This window comes from Papaver somniferum, chromosome 10 (assembly GCF_003573695.1).
Source record: "Papaver somniferum cultivar HN1 chromosome 10, ASM357369v1, whole genome shotgun sequence".
In the NCBI taxonomy this organism is placed as follows: domain Eukaryota; kingdom Viridiplantae; phylum Streptophyta; class Magnoliopsida; order Ranunculales; family Papaveraceae; genus Papaver; species Papaver somniferum.
This window is the reverse complement of record NC_039367.1, coordinates 6,636,249-6,660,623: the sequence shown is the minus strand read 5'-3', so window position 1 is coordinate 6,660,623 and position 24,375 is coordinate 6,636,249. Positions and strand designations below refer to the sequence as shown.

At 36.0% G+C, this 24,375-nt stretch overlaps 1 protein-coding gene across 1 annotated transcript; it reads right to left on the bottom strand.

The window, feature by feature from the left end:
• Positions 1–729: 729 nt before the first annotated feature.
• LOC113315301 (nucleolin 1-like) lies at positions 730–2,297 on the bottom strand. Its single transcript, XM_026563596.1, has 4 exons — positions 1,750–2,297; positions 1,180–1,237; positions 1,011–1,109; positions 730–933 (listed from the first exon to the last, which is right to left on the bottom strand). Exons 1-4 carry the CDS (start codon positions 2,295–2,297, stop codon positions 730–732), a joined length of 909 nt encoding a protein of 302 aa, XP_026419381.1.
• Positions 2,298–24,375: the final 22,078 nt, after the last annotated feature.

Below are 24,375 nucleotides of genomic sequence, written 5' to 3'. Positions count from 1 at the left end.
CTATCCCCAAGGAAATGGTCAAGCAGAGAATGCCAACAAGAATTTGATCCGGATTATCAGTCGAACGATTCATGATAATCCACGATCGTGGCATGAGCAATTACCCATGGATTTGGGATTACAGGACTGCACCAAGGAGCTCGATTGGAACATCACCATACTCGCTCGTCTATGGGGTTGATGCTATACTCCCAGCTGAGATAAAAATTCCTTCAGCAAGGATTGCAGCGGCCAGTGGAATACGATGGGATGAAGCTGAAGTGTCCAAGTCAAGATTTTCTGAACTACACACGCTCGAATCAAGGAGAGGTAAAGTAGAAAAATATGTGGAGGCTTACAAACAGAGAATATTTAGAGCTTACAACAAAATGGTAAGGCCCCGAACTTTCCAAGTAGGAGATTTTGTATTAAAGACGACAAAATATATCAGCATCCTCCGCCGCCTTATGAATCTTGATTATCTCGACCCGATGACGAATCCAGCCTACATTGAACCGCAATTTCCCACAGTTCGAAATCATCTCATCCCACCTGTGCAGTTCCTGATTCTTGACATCTCGCAGACGCATCTGGTCAATCTCTTCAATGATCGGTAACAGCCACCACTGTGGTCAGGAGGGTGGGTAGAAAACCTTTCTACACTTCAGTGGTAGCAATATTTCCATATCTTTTCCAGATTTTGGTTTACAGGGGCGTGTGACACTTGGGAATGACGAATCCACCGACCACTTAATTGTCTGGGAAAGTATTGATTATAGGAGCTTCAAATAAAAGTCCAACTGTTGGATATTCACGAGCATGAGCCCTGTCTCCAGCCTCCACGGATTCTGCAGAGTCTTCACAGACTCGGTGGCTGCTATCCTCAACCTCAACCACAGTCACGGACTTTCCATTCCTTCTCCTTCTATCATCAACAACGACACGAACATCCGCCTGCGACGAAATGAAGGAGTGTTTAATTTTATCAAAATTGAGCATTATAAAGCTTCAAGAGTTATAAGTTTGCTTACAGATGATCCAGCCTCGACATGATCCGACCTATACCGGGCAGGGACTCTAACAGTCCGCTTGGGCCTCAAAGTGTGAGAAGAAGGATTCTTCTGATTATCCTGCAACAAATCATTTTTATACGATCAATAACTTTGATCAAAACATAGATGAAGAAGATATAAAACTTACCGAGATAGACGCTTCTAGTTCATGCTTCGACTGAAAGGTATGACAATCGAAATTTCTTCTGCGACGAAACTAACTCAGGAACGGAAGAAATATTTGCGCAAGTGTTAAACCCTAAATCTTGGAGATATATAGAAGATACGGTAGGCACTTATCTTCTGCAAATAGTTAATTCAGTTGCGAGTTTTACTGAAACCCTAAGTCTCGAACAAGGTCAATACTGGAGATGCGGAGTAAAATAATGCACTGGGACTGACCAAAACTAGGCATGGTTAGAAAGTCACACGGACCTGTGTGTTATATGTCTTCTGTGACGTTTCTGGATATTTTCACAGATGGAAACCGTAAATCAAGCAAAGGGAGATCACAATGGGTTCAACGTATGAAGATTGGCTCATTTTATTTGATTCAATCAAGAAGAACCAACATTAATAAAAGGATCCCTCGTTCAAAAGGAAAAATCTTAATACTTAAGTGAAGTTGTTCAAATAAGATGTCTACTACGAAGTCTTAAAAGAAAAAAAAGAAAAAAAAGATTCAAATGTTTAGAAAAAGGATCAGGAGTAAAGCTACTCGTCAGATTCATCTGATTTATCAGATTCGTCATCACTATCCTTCTCGGAATCCTCCTCTTCGTCGGAATCACCATCAGGACCATTGATGAAGTTTGGATGGATATAAGGATCGTCCGAGTCCGAGTCCGAGTCTTCTTCTGCTTCAGCTTCAACTTCAATTTGTTTCATAGTCTTTTGGAACTCTCTGGTATGCCGGTCAGGCTTGATCTTGTGCTCTGGTAACACCCACGTAGTTTCCTCTTCGGAAGCGTCAGCATCAGAGTCAGAAGGTACCCCATCGACGAATCTACGTCTCTCCTCAGCCGCTAGTATTTTGCGCCGGATTCGATCTTTTCTACGCTGACGATCCTCTGCCTCATCATCCTCGGCTTTTCTCTTCAAAAGCTCAGCATAAGTGACCCTCCGATCATTAAGGGGTACGCTAGGATTTTCCCCCTCGTCATGAGTTGTCTTAGCTTTCGATTTGGCGACAGAAGCTCTGGAATCCTCGTCAGAAGAGCTGGAGGAATAGCTATAATCATAATTGTTGCTGCTGGAAGTTGACATTTTCTGGAACCAGGAGCATAAAATTATCGACATGCTAGTAAATCCATCTACAAACATGGTAATTCTTAACTCTTACCTCTTTACAATTCCACTAACAATAGTGATTGTGCCACAAGAGTTAACACTCCAAAATTAGTTCGTTCTTTGTAACCTGCAATAACGAACGAAGCTTTATTAATTTTTGAAACTGATTTTTCATGAAATCATAGACACAATTTTCATAGTATAAACATCCACAACTGAGCTATGAAATTTACACCAAGAAAATATTTCATCATAAATAAATTGTCAAATTTCGAGGGTTACTCAAAACCCATGTTTTGATTTTACGAAACAATGAAAAATCGTGATTAACTCACGTAAAAAATTTTTGATGCGAGCTCAGGCTCACGTAATTTTATCAAAACGAAAATGTCCTTGTGAAGCTCCACGGTTTCACATATTAAAAGAAAAAAAAATCTCTTTTCCTTCGTACGATTACTTTTCCTTAAAAGGAAGGTTTCTTTCGGTTTTGTGAAAAGCTCACATCTTTTAAAGATAAATATTTGGTTTCCATGAAAGCTCATAAACAAAATTTTATCATTGGACACAAGTCTATTTCAAAAGAAAAATCTCTCTCAAGTTAGGGATTGTTGCTAGTTTCTTAAACTAACGATCGAATGAACGTACGTTCCTAAAACAAGGGTTTTCATAAAACTCACATCCAAAAGTATGTATATAAACATATTATATGATGAAAAACTCATGAATAAACAACAAGTTTTTGAAAAAAAAAATCACTTACCTGTCGGCGTCGGCCGGAAGTTGGTCGGACGGTGGTGTCTTCGGTCGGACGACGGTCGGCGCTCCGGCGATTTTCCCTTGCTCTCTTCTGCTGCTGACGTGAAGGGAGGAAGGAGATGAAGGAGGTGGTCGTGTGGGAAGAAATGAAAAAAAAGGGATTAATTTCCTTTTATATCAAATTTTATTTCCAAAACCTAATTTCACAGGGATTTCCTTATCGGACCCGACCCGTGAATCCGAAAACAACCAAGGACCCGTCATCAAATCAGCAGTTCTATACCAATTTATGCTCACTGGATGATGCTCTATTATGCCACTGGGGTTTGCGCTCAAACCATGGTTTTCTCATTCAGTCTAAATCCGGTAATATCTTATCTTTTAAGTTCAGTTACTTATTTTTGTCAGTACCTAGAAAATCACTATTCAATGCTGACTGAGGAACATGACTGTCCCTCACTAAGCAGGGACTTAATGTAGATGGTGGATTTTTTACAAGGGAAAAATCGTAAAACCATAATTATACATACTCCGGATTAGGCAATGGGATGAGTATTGAGACTCATGTCTCTCAGTAAAGCGTGAAAGGTCATGTCATAAAACCTCTGACTGAGAAGGCTGTCTCTCAGAGTATATGTAGATGTGTTGTCTCCCAGATGAGGCCACGACATATCTCATGAATACTGAGCAATTTCAGTAATTATTTCTGTATAGAATCAAAAGATTGGACGACTCCTAGACAACATGCCTGCTAGTATAGAGCAACAATTTTATATTTTATCATATTTTATTATTTTTCTCTGATCTCATGAAAATCCTTTCATTTGAGAAAATCTTCTTCGTTTCAAGGAAATTCCCTAATCTCATGATATTTCCTTATGTCAAAGAAATAATAAAATTAGGAAAGGTGTCGCAGGACCAAGCCCACTAGCCGGCCGGCCATGCCCTGGCCGTAGCCGGTCCCACACCTAACGGTTCCTTATTATTTTATTGTTTCCCTCATCCCATGAAAATTCCCTGATTTCATGAATTTTCCCTAAACCCATGAAAATTATTGTAAAATTTGGGAAACTATGGGACCGGGCTCTAACCGGCCGGTCATGCCCTAGCCGGTCCCACACGTCCCTTATTTTATTATTATTACTTGTTTTGTGTTCCTCATTCCATGAAAACTCCCTGATTTCAACAAAATACCCTGGTTTCAACAAATCTATTTGATTTTATAAAAATTCCATAAAATCATGAAAATTACATAAAGTTGGGAAGAGTGCCCTGGGACCGTGCTCGTTGTCCGGCCGGCCATGCCCTTGGCCATTGCCGGTCCCACATTCCATCATTCCCTATTTTATTATTATTTTATTTCTCTCATCTCATGGAAGTTCCCTAATTTCATAAAACTCTCTAGTTTCATGGAATTTCCCTCAATTCAGAGAAAATACATAAAATTACATAAATCTGGGAAAATGTGTGGGACCGTGCTTGTCAGCCGGCCATGCCCTAACCGTGGCCGGTCCCACGCCTTGCAATTCCCTTTTTTATTTATTATTTTTCATCATCTCATGTATTTTTCCTAGTTTCAGCAATACCCTGGATTCTGCATATTTTCTCAAAATGTTGCTCAAACGCGCATCGGAAAATATTGAAACTCTCAGTACTGAGATAAGGATACTATGGTGACACGGGCACATCCCCTTGACCGACCAAGGGTGGCCCTAAGACTTGCAAACATTCGGTCCCACACGTTTTAATGATTTTAACCTAATTTGCTCAATTGCTCATATTAGGTTCAAACTCTTTTCAAACAATTGAGGGTTTTCTCAAACGACCATCAATTGGTCCCACGCCCACCAAGAGCCGGTCTCAAGACCTCTTGGTCGGTCCCTCATCTTTTCATGACTAGGTTTTATTATCTGACGCTCACACGAGCATTATTTCAATAAATGATTAAGCCAGCATTTAATCATTCTTTCACCAACTAGTCCCCAAGAGACTTTGGTATTTTGCTCATTCGAGCATTTGGGCGTTACATGGTGGACTTATCATCCCAGGTAGCTGGTCCCTTCACTCTGTGCGGTTGATTTTCAATAAATCATCAATTTAATTAAAATTAGGGTTTTTGAATCCAGTGCTCTGCAAAGACGTGATTCTGAGCAGATTCAAATACTGATAATTTTATGTTGATCCCATGATCAACACTTTTATTTATTATACTCGATCCAGCAGTCAATATCTTAAATTAATATTTTATTTAGTCCTGCTATCAACAATTCATCAAACGAGCAATATTTGCTCAAACTAGCAATATTCGCTCATACTAGCAGTATTTGCTCAAACCAGCAATATTTGCTCAGATTAAAGAATATTGGTTCAAATATCAATATTCAACAATTCAGCAACACAGTTTGCTCGTCTTAGGTTATCAACATAATAATACCTCGTCTCGGCAGACATGTTCAATCCATGAGTCTCAAAACATTTGCAAATTATGTTCAACTCAGCAATACAAGGACTTATCGTCCCATAAAGTCAGCAACTGACTCCACAATCACGAGACATCAATCGTGTCACATGGGGGATATTAACTAGGGTTTTGGTCTGGAGGTCTACGACACGTGTGTTTATACATACGATGAGAATGTGAGCAAGTCGTGCAATCAGTTGGAAGAGTCAGCAAAGTAGTGGGTGGAAAACTAACCAAGTCTCCGCATGATGAGCAACTGGTTTTGACATGATTTCCCGCTTCCCCACTCTCTGATTCCAGCAACTGTCACACTTTATGGGATCATGGTGTTTTCAATTCCAGCAATATAAAAAGATCTCTGAATCATGATTGAAAGGACAAGGAATTTCTCGGCAAGTTCATACAGACAATCTTTCGTCTACACGAACTCATCGTCTGAGCAATCAATCTCTATTGAGTAAAATTCAATCATTCAGAGCGTTCTTTTGATGAATTCACAATACACCTACAATCTCAGATCACCATTGATCCCACACATTTCTCAGCTTCCCTCCGACAGATCAACCAATCCTCTTTTGTGACCGAATTGACTCTTGGAACGGCTATTGTTCTTGGTTTAGGCTGGGTCCTACAGATTGATCTCTCTAACTTAAAACACACCCTTCTTGCAGTACATTTGTGTGAGGTTCAACATTTCGCTCGGTTCAAGGAGTGTCTACACGGACGTCTCCTCAATTACGTAAAAACCAGCAAATCGTTTTTCCCCATCTACAAGTAGTCAAAGTGGGTTTGGAAAAAGCTTTTGACAACATAAATTGGAGTTTTCTGGACTACACAATGTCCAGATTTGGTTTTGGAAATTTCCAGAGGATATAGATTTATTGGTGTATCTCAAATGTCAGATTTTATATTTCTTTGGATGGCTCTTGCTCTGAGTTGTTTAGAAGCAGTAAAGGGGTAAGACAAGGTGACCCACTGTCACCTTTTCTGTTCATCTTGGTGGTTGAGGTTCTTTCTTTGATTATTCAAAGATCAGCTGAGTTAAACCTTATTCAAGGTCTCAATCCTTCTATGAATGGAGACACTATAAACCATCTACAGTTTGCTGATGATCTCATCATGTTTCTGGATGACAGTGAAGAACATATTACAAATCTCAAGAACATCTTAATTTCTTTTGAAACGGTTTCAGGCTTGAAAGTAAATTTTAAGAAAAGTGCTCTAGTGGATGTAGGAAATGCTCAGTTTGCGGAATCTCATGCTATAATTTTTGGCTGCCAAAAGGTGCAATTTCCCTTAAATTATTTGGGAATTCCTTTAGGAAGTAAATCCAAGTCAGTAACTGTTTGGGAGGTGATTTTACAAATATTTCAGAAGATATTGAGCAAATGGCAAAGAAGATACTCTCAAAAGGAGGTAGGTTAATGCTTATCAAGCATGTCCTTTGCAACCTTCCAATTTATTATCTATCTCTTTTCTAGATTCCTGCTTCTATAGAAAAACAAATGGATAGCATTATGAGAAGTTTTCTTTGGGGGGCTGGAAAAAATAAAGGATGAGTGGGTTGGAAAAAGATATCCTTGTCAAAACAAAGAGGTGATGTTGGTGTAAAAAGGTTGAGACTCATTAATAGAGCTTTACATGCTAAGTGGATTTGGTGATACAATACTTAGAGAAGAGCTTTCTGGAGGTCAATTGTTCATCAAAAATTTGGTGGCTCAAGCAACGCCCTACTACCTAATGATTCTAAAGGTACTGTGGGTAAGAGTTTGTGGGCAGGCATCTTAAAATCCAAAAACATTATTCAACAACTTTCTATTGTGCACATTCAAAGTGGTAATAGATGCTCTTTCTGGAATGATATATGAATAGGGGAACATTATTTAGCAAGCTTATATTCATCTCTATATAGATTATCCAGAAACAAAAATGCTACTATAAGGCACATGGTGAAATTCATTGATAACAATACTGCTTGGGACTTCAATTTCACCAGGAATCTTAAAGAAAATGAAGTGGAGATGGTAGCTCATATGCTGGGTCAAATTAATGCTCCAAATCTGGCAGACAATGGAGATGACTACCTTTCTTGGAACCATGGTAATAATTTCTCTGTAAAATCCTGTTATGATGCTATTGAGGTTGCAGGATATATCAGTTTTCCCTACAAGTGCTTATGGAATCCAAGAATTCCACAAAAAGTTATCTTTTTTCACTTGGAATTTATGTTATAATGCATCTCATACACTGGATGCTCTTCATAACTCTATTGTTATTAATGGGTGCATTATGTGTAAGAAGGCTGCTGAATCCAATTCACATTTGTTCTTGCTTTGTGATGAGACAAGAAAGCTCTGGAATTTTTTCTTCACTAGTTTCAAACTTGTATGTGTATTCAAGGAGGATGTAAAAGCAACTCTTTGGGAGTGAAATAACAAGAAAGGGAATTCTTGGAGAAATAAGTTATGAAGCATGATTTCTTTCGCCATTTGGTGGGTAGTTTGGAATGAAAGAAATGGGAGGCTATATCAAGGTAGATACAAGCATTTAACACTCTTTTGATTGAAGTAAAAATGTTTATTCTACAACTGGTCTCTTGGAACTAAGATTTTTGAGAATATTTCTTTAACCAGTCTTTTGTTCAACTGGGAAGGAGTGATAAGATAACTTGAAATTTTGTTAGTCTATTGACAGTTTTTGTTTCATCTATGAGTTTTAACGTCAAGCTAATTTACCATTTTTGTAACACTCTTTCATGGTGACCACTATTTTGTGGAAGCCATGTTTTTTTCTTAATATATTTAGCCATTTTTGAGTAAAAAAAAGTATAAGCATCTCCAAATCTCCAGAGATTTTGATGAATGCAACTTTTGTTATCTTCTTTTATTTTAGAAAACTTGATCTCCACATATATATATATATATTTAAGATCCACATATATATTAATTCAAAACCTTTTTGTTAACACCTTGATAGTAGCTTAGTTAATTTCTACGCATACAAATGAAAATTTATACCATGCATGAAGAAAAACACTCACAAGTGAGTCAGTTTGTTAGTTTAATTGAATTTTTAAATGATGAAAATCCTTATCAGTGTGGTGTGAAAACTTTCAGTTTTCTTTGTCTCTCAAGCTAGTCTCTAGCTTTTTCTCTCTTCCCATCGGCTTGATGTTTTTGCTTTTGAGTGTTTAGACAGAGAGATATCCATAAATCTCTATTGTGGCTCTTGGCATGTAAAACACTGAATCATTAGCATTCGTGATATTGGTCGATTAGCTAAGGATTTTCTTTTCTCTAGCACTGCTATATCAAATTTGAATTAACGGCACCAAGGCTAAGCGTGTGGCATTTTGTGATGGCATCTAACCACAGTTTAACTTATATCTTAAGATTCTTATTTTTATTTCTAAGTCATTGTTTAAGTTTTTGTTCTTAATGTTTGTGAAATGAAGTAATTTGGATTTTCATTCTGATATGCACAACTTACACATATTTACTCGAAAATTTTTATCGATGAAACCAAAATCATGAAATTAATATAGAAAGAAACGTATATCCAATTGAACAAATATTTTCAAGATGAAGAAAAGAATCTTATCACAATCTTGCGCACAAGCTTGGACAAATGATTGTAATTGATCCATAATGATTCACATACTTTCATAACTTATAAACGCAAAGCTAGTAAACCTTCAAGTAAAATTCTTTTTACAATTTCTATGGTTTTTTTGAGTCGTATTTTTTTTCTTACTATTTAATTTATTATTGTTTAATCTATGTTGGGTACATTGGAAAGTGTAAGTAACGTTGTGTGTCCTAGTTTGGGTCAATTTCCATAAAAATATGAGTTACCTAAATTGACCATGGTTTTCTAATACAAAGAGGATGATGCTTGTGAATCAAGTTTGTGACTCCTATATAAGGGGTCTAGGTTATGTGTTTAGTAATGAAATCCTTAATATAATTCTCGACGAGGATGTGAGGGATTCATCACACCTATTAGGGTGGTATGTGAGAGACCATTAATGGTGGAATGAGTACATTATTATGGTGTTTATCGATGTTGCAAGATATGTCATTATGGAGTATTCATACGGAGATGTTGGTAAGACATCGTCTAATAGGAGATTTTTTTCTACGAAGATATCCTTGTTATGGAGAAGATCATCTTGGTGGTGCTAGAGTAAATTATTTATGTTGAGTAGAAGGTGTCCATGATAATTCATGTCAGGGTGCACAGAGAAGATCATCTCGTATTGGTAGGTAATGTGGTAAATATTATCTCGTATGGATGAAGATACTACTTTGGTTTGATAGAGCACTTGCAGGAGTTCTTGTGTTCGGTCACGATGTGGGAAATCGATGGGTCGATTTTGTCAATAATAATGTGTCTCAGTTGCTGATTCAATAATGAATAAAGAGGTCGTAGCCGTTTCCGTGGACGTAAGCATATTGCCGAAACACGTTAAATATGCGAGTATTTTACTTATTGTTTATGACTTGAATATGTATGGTTCTCTTTCACCTATTCTCGTCCTAGATCGCAATAAGGTTCATAGAGAAATCCGAGAGATCAAGTGTTTCTTATTGGCTAATCTGTTTCCAAAATGTTAGCACGTAGATGGCCCTAAACCGTGACAATTGGTTGGGTACAACGAAGGTATCTAAGGGCTTGTTGGACCCAAATAATTGGTATCAGATAATTAGGTTGGATGAAAGGCTTGTAGAGAGAAGTTTTGGGTTTTCTGGTTGCTAGAAAAAATTAAAGACGAAAGATTTGGTTTCATCAAGTATGTGAGTATTTGATGTTACAACTTAAAAAAATGCAGTGTTTGATGTTATCAAGTATATGTAGAATTTGATTTCATCAGTTGGGCAAAAAAGTATAGTGTACTTCTAAAGGAATGAGATTATGGTTAGAGAACTGCTCGGTCGAACTCGCATGCGTTGCTATATCAAGCATGTTTGTCAATGTTAGTGATCAAAACTATAAGTCTTGATTTCTATCCTATTTATAGATGTCTCGGACTAAGACATATATTGTGTAGTTGAGCTTAGACTTCACAACATTCATCATTTGAAGACGAAGAACTACTAAGGGGAGCTTGTGGAACTTCATCAACAAAAGGTATGTGGAAACTGAAACTCATCTATCACTTGGAAAGTCTATTTTTACTCTATCTCCTATATTGAGACATAAGTCGTATTACGATATAGTTTTCTATTATACGCATTTGAGATTTCGAGCTGAGTTTATCTCGGTTACATATTTCTCGAAATATATGTTGGCAAGCTTTCGCTTTGAGCAAGTTCATCTTATATTCTTGACGAGTGTCAGAATATGATCATGTGAAAATTTCCGAGTAACATCTTACATGGTTTGTGTGATACAATCATTTGGTGTAGACTTGGAATGTTTCATTATGATTATTTGAATATCTTGAAAATTGTTTTGATGTTAATAGTGTGTGAAAATGGCAATTGTCATCCTCTAAGTAAGTTTCAATGATTGAAATAAAGAGTTTAGAATCATGTAACTATGTTTGGATATAAAAATAGTATGTTCTCACATTTGTTTATAAGTCCAAAACCGGGAACCTTAAGTATGCATACCCGTACACGTGGCTGTTGTTGGACGTCAGGGCTAGTATGCGTAACCGTACGCATACCGGCGGAAGTCTTACGTCCGTGAATTTCTGCCGGAGTTTGGAATTGGTATGGGCACCCGTACGCGTACTGGCGTAACCAAACTCGGTCCGGCTACTTAAGTATGCGTACCCGTTTGCATACTTAAGTTGGTTACTTTCTAAAATCGGTTGTGTACATGAACTTAAACATTTATAAAATAAGGAATGCAATCTTTGCAATCCGTGGCTATAATGTTCATGAATTGATTCGAGTGAATCAAACCGATTTTTCTTTGTGTTCTTATATACTTCTATGAGAATATAGCAATTGAATGGCTCTTTAACTAGTTTCATTTGAGTCATTTGAAATAGTTATGGTTAAGATGAATAAGGTTGATATGAGAGTAATCATATGGCTAACTTCGGTTAACTGTTGTTAAGCCAACATGGTGTACACGTTTGGGTACGGTTACATAAACCTAAATGAGGGTACATTTCATTTGTGTGTAACAAGCTAAGTTCGGTCTAACGGTTGAAATATATTAGCTTGGTTGAATCAGGTTTTTCATCTAACGGCAAATATTGAATGATTTGTTACCAAGATAACTTGGATTGCAAACCCTGATTTGAAAACTATATAAAGGAAAACTCTAGCAACTGAGAAACCTAATCCCCACACCTCCTGTGTGTTACTAGTTGCATCAACTAGTGCCAATTATCCTTTAACCTTAGGTTTCTATCGAGACCCTGTAGGTTAACGACTTCAAAGACTTCATTGGGATTGTGAAGCCAGACCCAACTATTTTCTTTATAGTTGCGTGTTCTGATCTTACCCGATTCTATCGTTTGAGTACTATCTTCTCTAAGATTTGCTCGAGATTTATTCTCCGATAGGCAAGATAAAAAGTAATCACAAACACCTTCGTCTCATCGTTTGTGATTCCACAATATCTAGTTTCGCCATCATATGATATAGATTATTGTGAGGTGATTGATAATACTAGGTTGTTCTTCGGGAATATAAGTCCGGGTTATCAGTTGGTTCCTGTTCACCTTGATTTATCATAAGACAGAATAAAAACTCTTGGGTATTTCTGTGGGAGACGGATTTATTCAATCTATAGACTTTTCTGTGTGAGACAGATTTGTTTACCAAGTCTTTAACTTTGGGTCGTAGAAACTCTTAGTTGTGGGTGAGATCAGCTAAGAGAATCAAGTGCGTAGTATCCTGCTGGGATCAGAGATGTAAGGAACGCAACTGTACCTTGAATCAAAGTGAGATTGATTAGGGTTCAAATACAGTCCAGTCTGAAGTTCATTAGTAGTAGGCTAGTGTCTGTAGCGGCTTAATATAGTGTGGTATTCAAACTGGACTAGGTCTCGGGGTTTTTATGCATTGCGGTTTTCCTCGTTAACAAAATTCTGGTGTCTGTGTTATTTCTTTTCCGCATTATATTTGTTATGTAATATAATTAGACAATCCAACCTTTGGTTGTTGATTTAAATTGATTGAAACTTGAACATTGGTCTTTGGTACCGTTCAAGTAACTCCTCTTATATTCAATCAGACTCGTAGATTTCTATTTGTTGATTGCAGATTGAATTAAGAGTTAGATATATAAACTCTTTGATATACTTTTCTCTAGATTGAGTCCGACTGTCTAGTTGATTCTCTAGAAAGTATATTGGAGTAAGTCCTCTCAGATTGCCAAACGAAATGTTGGGTGTGGTTGTTAGATCCTCGCATTTTCAATTGGTATCAGAGCAGGAAAACATATTAAAGACCTTATAAGTTTATGTTTGTAGCGATATGATATGGACATAAGTGCTATCTCTAATAAACACATTGCCAGAAATAAAAGTCTTGCTTCTATAAAATATATTAAAGAGAAAGATTTGTCAATCTCGAATATAGATGAACCCAGTGTTCCAATGAAACATACAGACATTGAAAAGTGTTACCATGACTACCTTACTGACGAGTCTGACTCAAGTTGAAATGAATGCAGGCTAGGAGAGTGCAGTGATTCTAAAGATTATTAGAATCCAGGCTGATGATGTCAATCGGTTGAAACACAAAGTCAATGTTCTTATTGGTACGGTAAATGAGCGTGATTCTTTTCTGAAAATCCTACGTGAGAAAAACGCCTCTGTCTGTTCTTCACAGACATTACATGAGGGAAAACTCAAAGAGGATACTTTGGAAACTGAACTTCTTTTGAATAAACTCTTTACTCAAGAATGTTCCAAAGAGTCCACTATACCAACTGCTTCTGATTTAATGGGAAATTTTTTGATTCAGAAGCAAAATCGAAATCCCTTCCTGTTGAAAAAAATGTGCCTGTGTCTTCCTCTAATCAAGGAATGTCCACATCACATGGAAGGAAGAATCCTCCCAACGATGGTTTTAAGATTATTCTGCCTAATCACTCAGGTGATCAGAAAGTGTGTCTCTTTTGTGATTCAAAAGGGATTGGTGAACAAAAGAGGAATTCTAGGTTGAATGACAATTATATTATTCGTCTTCAACACACCTTAGATTTAATTCTCAAAGGTGTAACTGATATTCGTATGTATAAACCAATTGGTTTTAGTACTCACCCTGTGTACCCTACTAGGAAAGTCAGTCCAATGTGTTCCTCAAATGTTCAAATGCGAAACAGTCTTCCTAAACCAATTCGTCGAAGAAGAACTCATGGATATTTTTCAATTAAGAAGGGAGATTATGTTGTTCATGGTGTGATAAAGGTTCCAGAAGAAGAAAGAAAGGGAAATTTATATGACAACCTAAAAAGGATAATTGAAGGATATAAGGAAATCATCAACAGGCTGTCAATTCCTTCTGATCAAAATTCTTTAGGTAAGAATCAAAACTATGCTTCATATTTTGATGATATTAAATTTTATGATAACTTTTCACATCATAACGGTTTTCCTTCAAAGATCAGGAGAAAGAGGTTTAACCAGAAACAACGTTCATTTAATGAGCTCAAGGCTCATACTTGTGCTAGTTAATCACAAGTTTGAAATTTCACTCACAAAAAAATCCTGGTTGAGTGAGATATGATCAGGTATACTTGATGGCAAGGTGTGTTTCTAATTCTCTAGCTATTTTCTTATCGTTCTTAGCTGGATTATCATTCACAAACATTTTTGCATAAGTATTTGTTTGTTCTAATAGGCTTCAGGTTCTTCTTATTTCTTCTTGAATTTTTTTTTATGTCAAAATTGATAATCTTATATGCTCTGAATTTTTCTCTTGTAAGAATATAAGATTTATTAAGCTTAATTATGTGAATTTATTCACGTAGCAAACACTTTGGTGAATAAATGACATTCTTGTTTTTTTGTTCTCTTCTTGGGTATTTTACGATTGTGATGGTCAAGGTTGCGTTCGTATGATTGCCCATTTTTTTTTGTCACAGACCGACTTTGGAAACCCTAAAATCTGTTTCCTGTGAAACCTTATAAATTCCAAAAAAATCTTTATAAGAGTACGCATACTCTCTCTTCCTGGTTTTAAGAATGGGGTCTCCTTCAAACCCTTGGAAGTTACCAGCTGATTCAACTGATGATTCGGTTTACTTGGAATTTGTTTTAAAGAAGAAAAGAACCTTGGTTAAAGATGATGAACTCGAATCCCGTGCCTCATGCTATTATGCGTTTTCTCATCAAGATCGAGAAAATGTTGAGATGGTATTTGCTGAAGTGGTTCATGGTTTTCTCACTGATCTTGGGAAGACTCAGCTGAAGCTTGAGAACTCGGTAAAGGATCTTAACATGCTGCGAACTGAGTTGAAAAATTTAACTCTGACCTTGTTCTCATGAAGTCACATGTTAAGGATATTCTCAATGAGGATATCTTCTCTGAAGATGCAGTTGATACAGTCTGTCACAAGCTTGAAGATATTAGAACCAGTGAGGCTTCTGTACCAGAACTCTGATTATCGCTTGTGATTGCTATTTGGTTTTAGAGTTGTTTTTGATTCTGTCTAGGAAACTTCTTTTGAGAATTTATTTCTTGTGTTTTTAGAAGGGTTACTAGGGTTTGGAATAGCCATTATTGTGAGTACACAAGGCTATTTCCAACATTTTCATCTTCAATGTTTTTAGATTTATTTATTTAAATTCTAAGTTATTTGGAAGATGATTTTTGTAATTTTAATCTTTATGATTTTATATATTGCAAACTGTTATGGGATATGCTGTTTACGTCCATGAACCTGTGACTGTCCCATACTTGTTCAAAAGTTATCTCTATTATGTCGGTATGAAAGTATTGATAAAAGATAGAATGAACTTTTGACAAACAAAAGTTAAGCCTTTTATGTCATTATGCAAATATTAATGGAAGAAAGGATACACTTTTGTTTACAAGGATTAAGTCTATTATATGTCATTGTGTAAATAATGATGAAAAATAGAATGAATCCTTGTTTACTCTGCAGTATTGGTCTATCTTCGATCCACTTTTTTGTGCATATACTGTGTTGCTACATAAGTTCTCTTATGTCAAGCATAGTCAATTGAATTGATCATTTTTGTGGTTGATTCAATTGAGGTTTCTGGATTCAAATCCATGTTTTCATGTGATTTGGTTACGTCCAAAGATATCGTTCTTTTCTTGTAAAAGCAAGGTCTCCTTTGTTGTTCTTTCGGGAATGACATTATATGGGGGAGAGTTCTTTTTGAACTTGTGCTTTATTGCCAAATCTTTGTGGGGAGTACGGCTGTGGAATATTATAGGGGTTATCTTGTATCTTTATAAACTCCTTGATGAATGCATTTAGCTTCGGCTTTATGATTGCATATAAATAAGTTGGTATGTTATTCACTTTTGGTCTTGAAGTATCTCTACGAAAATTTCATGAGGATCCCACTAGTTTTCGTACCTTTGCCAATTTATATTGATAAGAAGGGGGAGAATTAATGTGCAGTGTTATACTACAAATACATATGGTTTACAGATCATTATGTAAGGGGGAGTGGTTTACATGTCGAGATGAAGTATTGGCTAAGGGGGAGTGATACATATCACCATAGTGTAGTTGTCAAAGTTATGATACAATTGAACTTTGATGCTGTGTAATGATACTATGACACTGTATAACAATCATCAAGAGCATTTGTTTTCTCATTATTATCGTTATGGATTTTCAACAACTATGATGCTGAGTTGAACACGTTTAGAATCATGGAGTACTTGGAAGTGACGAATATTTCGAGTCGTGTTGAAGATTCCAAGGAGATCAAGCATTTGGATGAGAAGCTATAAAGTTTTATTTATTTTGTAATCCATATATATTGATAGTTTTGTCACTAAAATTGACAAAGGAGGAGATTGTTAGAGCACTGCTCGGTCGAAATCGCATGCGTTGCTATCTCAAGCATGTTTTTCAATGTTAGTGATCAAAACTATAAGTCTTGATTTCTAGCCTATTTATAGATGTCTCGGACTAGGACATAGATTGTGCAGTTGAGCTTAGACTTCACGGCGTTCATCATTTGAAGACGAAGAACTACTAAGGGGAGCTTGTGGAACTTCATCAACAAAAGGAATGTGGAGACTGAAACTCATCTATCACTTGGAAAGTATATTTTTATTCTATCTCCTATATTGAGACATAAGTCTATTACGATATAGTTTTCTATTATACACATTTGAGATTTCGAGCTGAGTTTTTGTCGGTTACATATTTCTCGAAATATGTGTTGGCAAGATTTCTCTTCGAGCAAGTTCATCTTATATTCTTGACAAATATGAGAATATGATCATGTGAAAATTTCCGAGTACCATCTTACATGGTTTGTACGATACAACCATTTGGTGTAGACTTGGAATGTTTCATTATAATTATTTCAATATCTTGAAAATTGCTTTGATGTTAATAGTGTGTGAAAATGGCTATTGTCATCCTCTAAGAAAGATCCAATGATTGAAATAAAGAGTTTAGAATCATGTAAGCATGTTTGGATATAAACATAGTGTGTTCTCACATTTGTGTATAAGTCCGAAATCGGGAACCTGAAGTATGCGTACCCGTACGCGTACTGGTGGTTGTTGGATGTCTGGGCAAGTATGCGTACCCTTACGCATACTGGCGGAAATCTCACGTCCGTGAATTTCTGCTGGAGTTTGGAATGTAAATTGGTATGCGCGCACGTATGCGTACTAGCGTAACCAAACTCGGTCCGGCTACTTAAGTATGCGTACCCGTTTGCATACTTGAGTTGGTTACTTTCTAAAATCGGTTGTGTACATGAACTTAAACATTTACGAAATTAGGAATGCAGTCTTTGCAAACCGTGGCTATAAGGTTCATAAATTGATAAAAGTGAATCAAATCGATTTTGCTTCAATTGTGTTCTTGTATACTTCTATGAGAATATAGCAATTGAACGGCTCTTTAACTAGTTTTATTGATTCATTTGAACTAGTTATGGTTAAGATGAATAAGGTTGATATGAGAGTAATCATATGGCTAACTTCGGTTAACTATTATCAAGCCAAAATGGTGTACACGTTTGGGTACGGTTACATAAACCTAAATGAGGGTACATTTCATTTGTGTGTAACAAGCTAAGTTCGATCTAACGGTTGAAAGATATTAGCTTGGTTGAATCAGACTTTTCATCTAATGGTGAATATTGAATGCTTTGTTACCAAGGTAACTTGGATTGCAAACCTTTATTTGAAAACTATATAAAGGAGAACTCTATCAACTTGGAAACCTAATCCCCACACCTCCTGTGTGTTACTAGTTGCATCAACTAGAGTCAATTCTCCTTAGCCTTAGGTTTCTATCGAGATCCTGCAGGTTAACGACTTCAAAGACTTCATTGGGATTGTGAAGCCAGACCAAACTATTTTCTTTATAGTTGCGTGTTCTAATCCTGCCCGATTCTATCGTTTGAGTACTATCTTCTCTAAGATTTGCTCGAGATTTAATCTACAATAGATTTAAAAAGTAATCACAAACACCTTCGTCTCATCGTTTGTGATTCCATAATATCTAGTTTCGTCATCATTCGATTTAGATTATTATGAGGTGATTGATAATACTAGGTTGTTCTTCGGGAATATAAGTCCGGGTTATCAATTGGTTCTTGTTCACCTTGATTTATCAAAAGACGGAAAAAAAACTCTTGGGTATTTCTGTGGGAGACAGATTTATTTAATCAATAGACTTTTCTGTGTGAGACAGATTTGTTTATCAAGTCTTCGACTTTGGGTCGTAGCAACTCTTAGTTGTAGGTGAGATTAGCTAAGGGAATCAAGTGCGTAGTATCCTGCTGGGATCAGAGACGTAAGGAACACAACTGTATATTGAATCAGTGTAAGATTTATTAGGGTTCAACTACAGTCCAGTCCGAAGTTCATTGGTAGTAGGCTAGTGTCTGTAGCGGCTTAATACAGTGTGGTGTTCATATTGGACTAGGTCCCGAGGTTTTTATGCATTTGCGGTTTTCCTCGTTAACAAAATTCTGATGTGTGTGTTATTTCTTTTCCGCATTATATTTTGTTATATAATTGAAATACTACAGGTTGTGTGTTAAGACCAATCAGTTAGACAATCCAACCTTTGGTTGTTGATTTAAATTGATTGACACTTGAACATTGGTCTTTGGTACCGTTCAAGTTACTCCTCTTTTATTCAACCGGGCTCGCAGATTTCTATTTGTTGATTGCAGATTGAATTAAGAGTTAAAGATATAAACTCTTTGATATACATTTATCTAGATTGAGTCTGACTGTCTAGTTGATTCTATAGAAAGTATATTGGAGTAAGTCCTCTCAGATTGCCAAACGAATTGTTGGATGTGGTTGTTATACCCCTGCATTTTCAATTATGCTCTGTACTTCGTGCCATATGAGATTCTTGTGAACTGTTTGAGAGACCTGTGTAGATCGGTTTTCAATTAATTGGTATTTTCTTGGAAAGACACAAAGAGGAAAGAATATCGTAGTTGGGATAAAAATTTGTTTGTATGTTGGTAGAAGTAAAGAAGGAAATATTAGCATGTCAAAATCTCCTTATTCTTCCAAACCAAGGGAAACAATAATTTGGTTATCAATCGTTATCAATTGGATCATGTTTCTGATTTTCTTTAACCTGAAGTTGAAAATGTAAATTTAAATTCATACTATTTTGCCTTAGTTATTTGTTACAATAAGGATTTGGGGAAATCTTCTAATAGGTTTAATTTTGGAAGTATTGATCTTTGGCCAAGATTTGATATGTTCCAGCTGTGAAGAGTTTCATTTTCAGTCTTGGTATTTGAAGTGTGTAGCTACAACTTATTGCCGGATAGTGATCGTTGGATGAGATGTGATATTGGTTGTAGTGAAGATATGGTTTCTTATTCTTATACGAGAAGCAGTTTATAGACATAGTTTATAAGGTTAGTTTGTCTGTGTTGATCTTGACATTGTGTCATCAAAGAACAATAATTTTTTAGAGTTTTTCTTGTACTGTTTCCGATGAAGAAGCTAGATAGTTTGTGATATTTTAATTTTTGTTGGTGATATTCTGAAGAAGAGTTGTTGGTTATGCACCATTTGAAATCATCGGAGGTGGTTGAAGTGCAAGGCCATTGAGAAAAATAGGTTGGTTTATTGTGTTGCCGATACATCATACTTTGGTAAAGACACGTTCCGAGGAATTTAAGATATCGCTTGGACACTTAAAGAGTTTAAAAAATAAATATATGATACTACAGTATGTGTGTCTATGTAGCGTATAATACCAGGAGAAAACACGGTGCAGACATGATTGGTTGAAGGATAAAATTGAAGAAACGATAGATGATCTTGCAGACATGAAGAAACAAGTTTTAAAATACGAGGGTGTGATTTCGGTGTGTTTTTCCGTCAACCTTTATTATCCATTGATTGTTTGATTTCTGATGAACAGTGTGAGATTTTTTGTTGGAGAGGGCCACCTTATAGAAATGATAATATTTGGGGATTTGCTTGTCTACTACGATTATTGAGATTATGAATTCAATATTGACAGAGCATGTAGAGATGAAGGTAGAGATTGTTTTGAGAAATTTGGTTTAGCAACGTGAAAAGGCGAGGGTACCCAAATATACCTCAAGCTAAAACTTTTCCTACATATAAATCCTTTCTCCGAAAGTGATTGTCTATAAACTGAGTCAAGACAATACAACTAATCGGTTCATATTTCGTGTGATCGTCTATGGATACGAGATCGAGACAATACAATAATGAAGTATGTTTACTTGATACAAAGGTTCGGACTTAATCAAACACAATAGGATTGCTTACCAAATAAACAGGAATTAACATTTGTGTAATTTACTTTAATTATAATAAAACAATTATAATACGGAAATATAAAGTAAATGACACATCAAGATTTTGTTAACAAGGAAACCACAAATGCAGAAAAACCCCGAGACCTTGTCAAGAATTGAATACTCTCAGGATTAATCCGCTACACAAAATTACACCTAACTTCGTATAGTTGAGACCAAGCAACTAAACCTATAGTTCACGTACTTGTAACAATTCCTTTGGTTCGTATTCCAAGCAGTAAAGGAATCAACTCTCTTCAGCCCAGTGATATGAGTCGGACAAAGGCTCTTCCGTTTATCTTAACATAAACTCCTTCGTCAGGTCCTTAGATCTATCTTATGTTCAATTACCAAAGTAATCGTTTAAGATTAAACCAACACCACTCTTAATCCAAAGAATTTTGTTGATGCCGATCTACTCAATTAATCAATCCAATCTACCACAAGGATAAACCGATTATTAATTGGATCCTTTTTTACCAAAACAAGGACCGTGCACACCAAAGATTATAAACCCAAGTCAGATCTTCAATATCTTCTTTGTCTTCAAATCTTCTTAAATCTTCAATAAAAACCTGCACACAATCACTTGAATCTCTTGTGATCAATCACGCACAGAACGGAGTCTGTTAACAATGGATTATCACAAGGTCGTATTTAGAACTAAAAATAGTCTAAAGATCCCTGTCTCTGAACTAGTTTAGTGAATCTTATATCATAAGAGAAGATCCTCAAGCATAAACAAACTAGGTGCAATCAGATTTCAATCAACGTTAGTCAATCAAATCAATCGAAATTAAAAGATAAACCGCAATTATCTAGTTTCCCACTAACGGTACACGCTAGAGCTTCTCAATCCCAAAGAAGACTTTAAACTGAGCGGCCGTAAGATATTTCGCCTAATTAGGTTACTCTCCTCTCCGAATAGGCGGCTACACCAGTAACAACAACAAAAGAGGAATTTTGTTGTTACGAAGGATTAGTTTGCTAGAAAGGCAAACTTCAAGTATTTATAGACAAGGAATTTTGGACACCAAGGAATTTCCAAAACCAAAAATATTCTCAAGATATTCATTAAAGCACAAATTATGTTTCCATAATTCCTGGAAATACTCTGTCCAAAAATAACGATCGAAATCTCTCGGAAAATCTAATTAGTAAATGCACATTACTAATTCTGGAATTTCCATACAACATGAAATTAATAACCTTAATTAAAATATTCTTAACTTACTTATGTTTCGATCTTGGGATTCTCTTCCCTTAGCTATTAAGGAATAACTTTGAACAATTAAATAAATAAACATTCACAACACGTGTTCAAAGTATGTCGACATCCTTACTTTGTAAGTTCTCTTTCATACTTACAACCTTGAAACCGATTTGCCACACTTCCAAACAAGTTTAAAATTGGTTCATCTGACTTTCAAGAACTATGCGATTGATCAAACAAACATTCAATCACAATCATGGGTTTAACGGTTCTACCAAAACAAGTTTCGGTTCTACCTCTATGTGAGTACTTTGCATAGTCACACTAGATTTCCAAAATTCGATTGACTAGGTACTAGGACCGGTTCCCCACATATATATGGTATCTAACTTATATGTGTTGCAAATGTTCATAGGATCGGTTCCCCTTTGCCTAAAAACATGTTTCACATGTCCATAGGATCGGTTCCCCTTTATGCTATAAACCTTGCTGCACCCCATACAAGGATCGGTTCCCCTTTGTGATGTATTGCACCTCTTACTCGGATCGTTTCCCCTTTCCAAATTTGGTCAGACAAAACCCAAACCCGATCATACCATCTTAGATGATTACTTAATATCGGTTTAACTAATAAAAGTCATACCAATACATAAGTCAGGCCTTTGTAAATAGTTCTACCAAGAACACAAACAATTTGTGAGCGGTTATACTCAATCACACATATTGGTTGTTCATAAGACATGCAATGAATAACAAAACCAATAACACCTGGAAATTTCCTTTTCGGTTCACAAACAAGTTTATGAACTTACTTCCTTAGAACACATGTAAAACATTATTCCCTATGATGAAATCACCTCATACCCATACATAATCACAATAGCATTCAAATGATTATGGCGATGTCTTATCTACAAAGTTTAATGGTTAAGCATTAAACCTCGTATTGTATTCCTTAATACTATGTCTATCTAGAGTTCAAATATGCTTCGCAGTTATGTTTTCAATATGCACGACTTGAAAGATACGTTAGGGAATGAAACAGTTCAAGTCAAATATCACTAACCTCAAGTGGAAGAATGATTTTTGTCGTTGTAGATCCTTGCTTCTTCACATCTTCAAGACTTCGCAATACTTGTAATGTATCATATCCTAATACTTTCAAGCTAACTTATACAAAGTTGACTCTAGTACATAATCAAGCGACTCTTAACATGAGTTTTGATTCACTAAAATATCACAACCAAACTTGACATACCAACGCTTGGTGGGTTCAACCAAGCAATGCTCTAACAATCTCCCCCTTGTCAATTTTAGTGACAAAACTCTTACATCATATGGATAAACAAATTACAAGAATTCATTACACATACGCTTGATTCCCGAATTCAACAACACAGTAAACTGCTTACATTCAATCCTTGAAAATGTCGTTGTTGACATTATAATAACAAAGCTAATACTCTACCTAAGGAAGATAGGTAGATATTCAATCCACACGTCTTTGTTATACCAATTCATATGGCATGTTACTCCCCCTTAGTCTGTGCTTTCACTCTTTCGTTAGATAAACGTTCAAGCACCATTGTTCTTTTCCTTAGCGATACCAATCAATATAAAATCAATGCCAGTATCACTTGTTTACTCCATATATTTATCCCCCTTTTTGTCACAAAAATGGCAAAGAAAATAAAAAATAAAAGACAACACGAAAATAATCTTACAAATCTCAAAATAGACTTACAACCTGTAGAGTTAGGAACGAGGGTTCCACACATCATGTTCTGATAACCAATATCAAAACCGAAACTACAAGTAGTTTTATTTTGATATGTTACCAAGGAAACAATTGTCCGAATCAATTGTTCCAATTTAGTTTAGAAAAACAAAAATCAACTAAGCACCTTAATCCCTTTGCTAAACCGATTGTTAAAAAACAACCGTTTAATTCGATAAGACCAAAATAAAGATAACTCTATGTTTCTCATCAGGTTCTAATTATCCTTAAACTTAGACCTTTCAATTTTAAACAAGACAAGTACTAGGTTAGTTGACTAGCATTTCTTGTTAAGGAATTCGACTGGACTTGAATAACCGAAACCTCACTTCGATAAGTCTAACTAAGATTAGAGTTAACTTAGTTTCTCTTATCCGGAATCGAATTGGACTAAACAACTCATCCCGTACACCTTTTATTTCGTTAAACCATAAATAATTCATACAAACCAACATAAATCAACTTGCATAATTATTCACCTCAACCGGAAGCAATTGAAACAACATAAACATTAAAAGCACCGCAATTGCACCGAAGTCTTGTAAGCCTGAAAAATTGATACCACATAATAAAGCAAGATAATAATAGTTTTTCTTAACCGGAACCAATTGAATCACACACATCCACACACACATCATGGAATAAACATCAACTGAACCGAAATTTTGTTAAGCAAAAGCAATAAATATATATATAACATAAACTCAGGATTTTCTTAAACAGGAAAATAATTAACTAACAAGATTGTTACCTCAAATTTCGCATCCACTTCTCCAATATGATTGCATCTTCGTGCAGGGAGAATTGATATCGAAATATCATCATGTTGTCATCTTTATGCCAAAACAAAAGAATAACAACAACCCTCAACCTTTACCAGAGAAAGGTTGAAAACCG

Excerpts from the sequence above, each read along its gene's own strand:
- LOC113315301 (XM_026563596.1), bottom strand. The coding sequence starts at position 2,297 with ATGTCAACTTCCAGCAGCAACAATTATGATTATAGCTATTCCTCCAGC. Across the intron at positions 1,238-1,749 it reads AAATCAGATGAATCTGACGA|AAGAAATTTCGATTGTCATA; the intron begins GTAGCTTTACTC and ends GTTTCGTCGCAG. Across the intron at positions 934-1,010 it reads ATGTCGAGGCTGGATCATCT|GCGGATGTTCGTGTCGTTGT; the intron begins GTAAGCAAACTT and ends ATTTCGTCGCAG.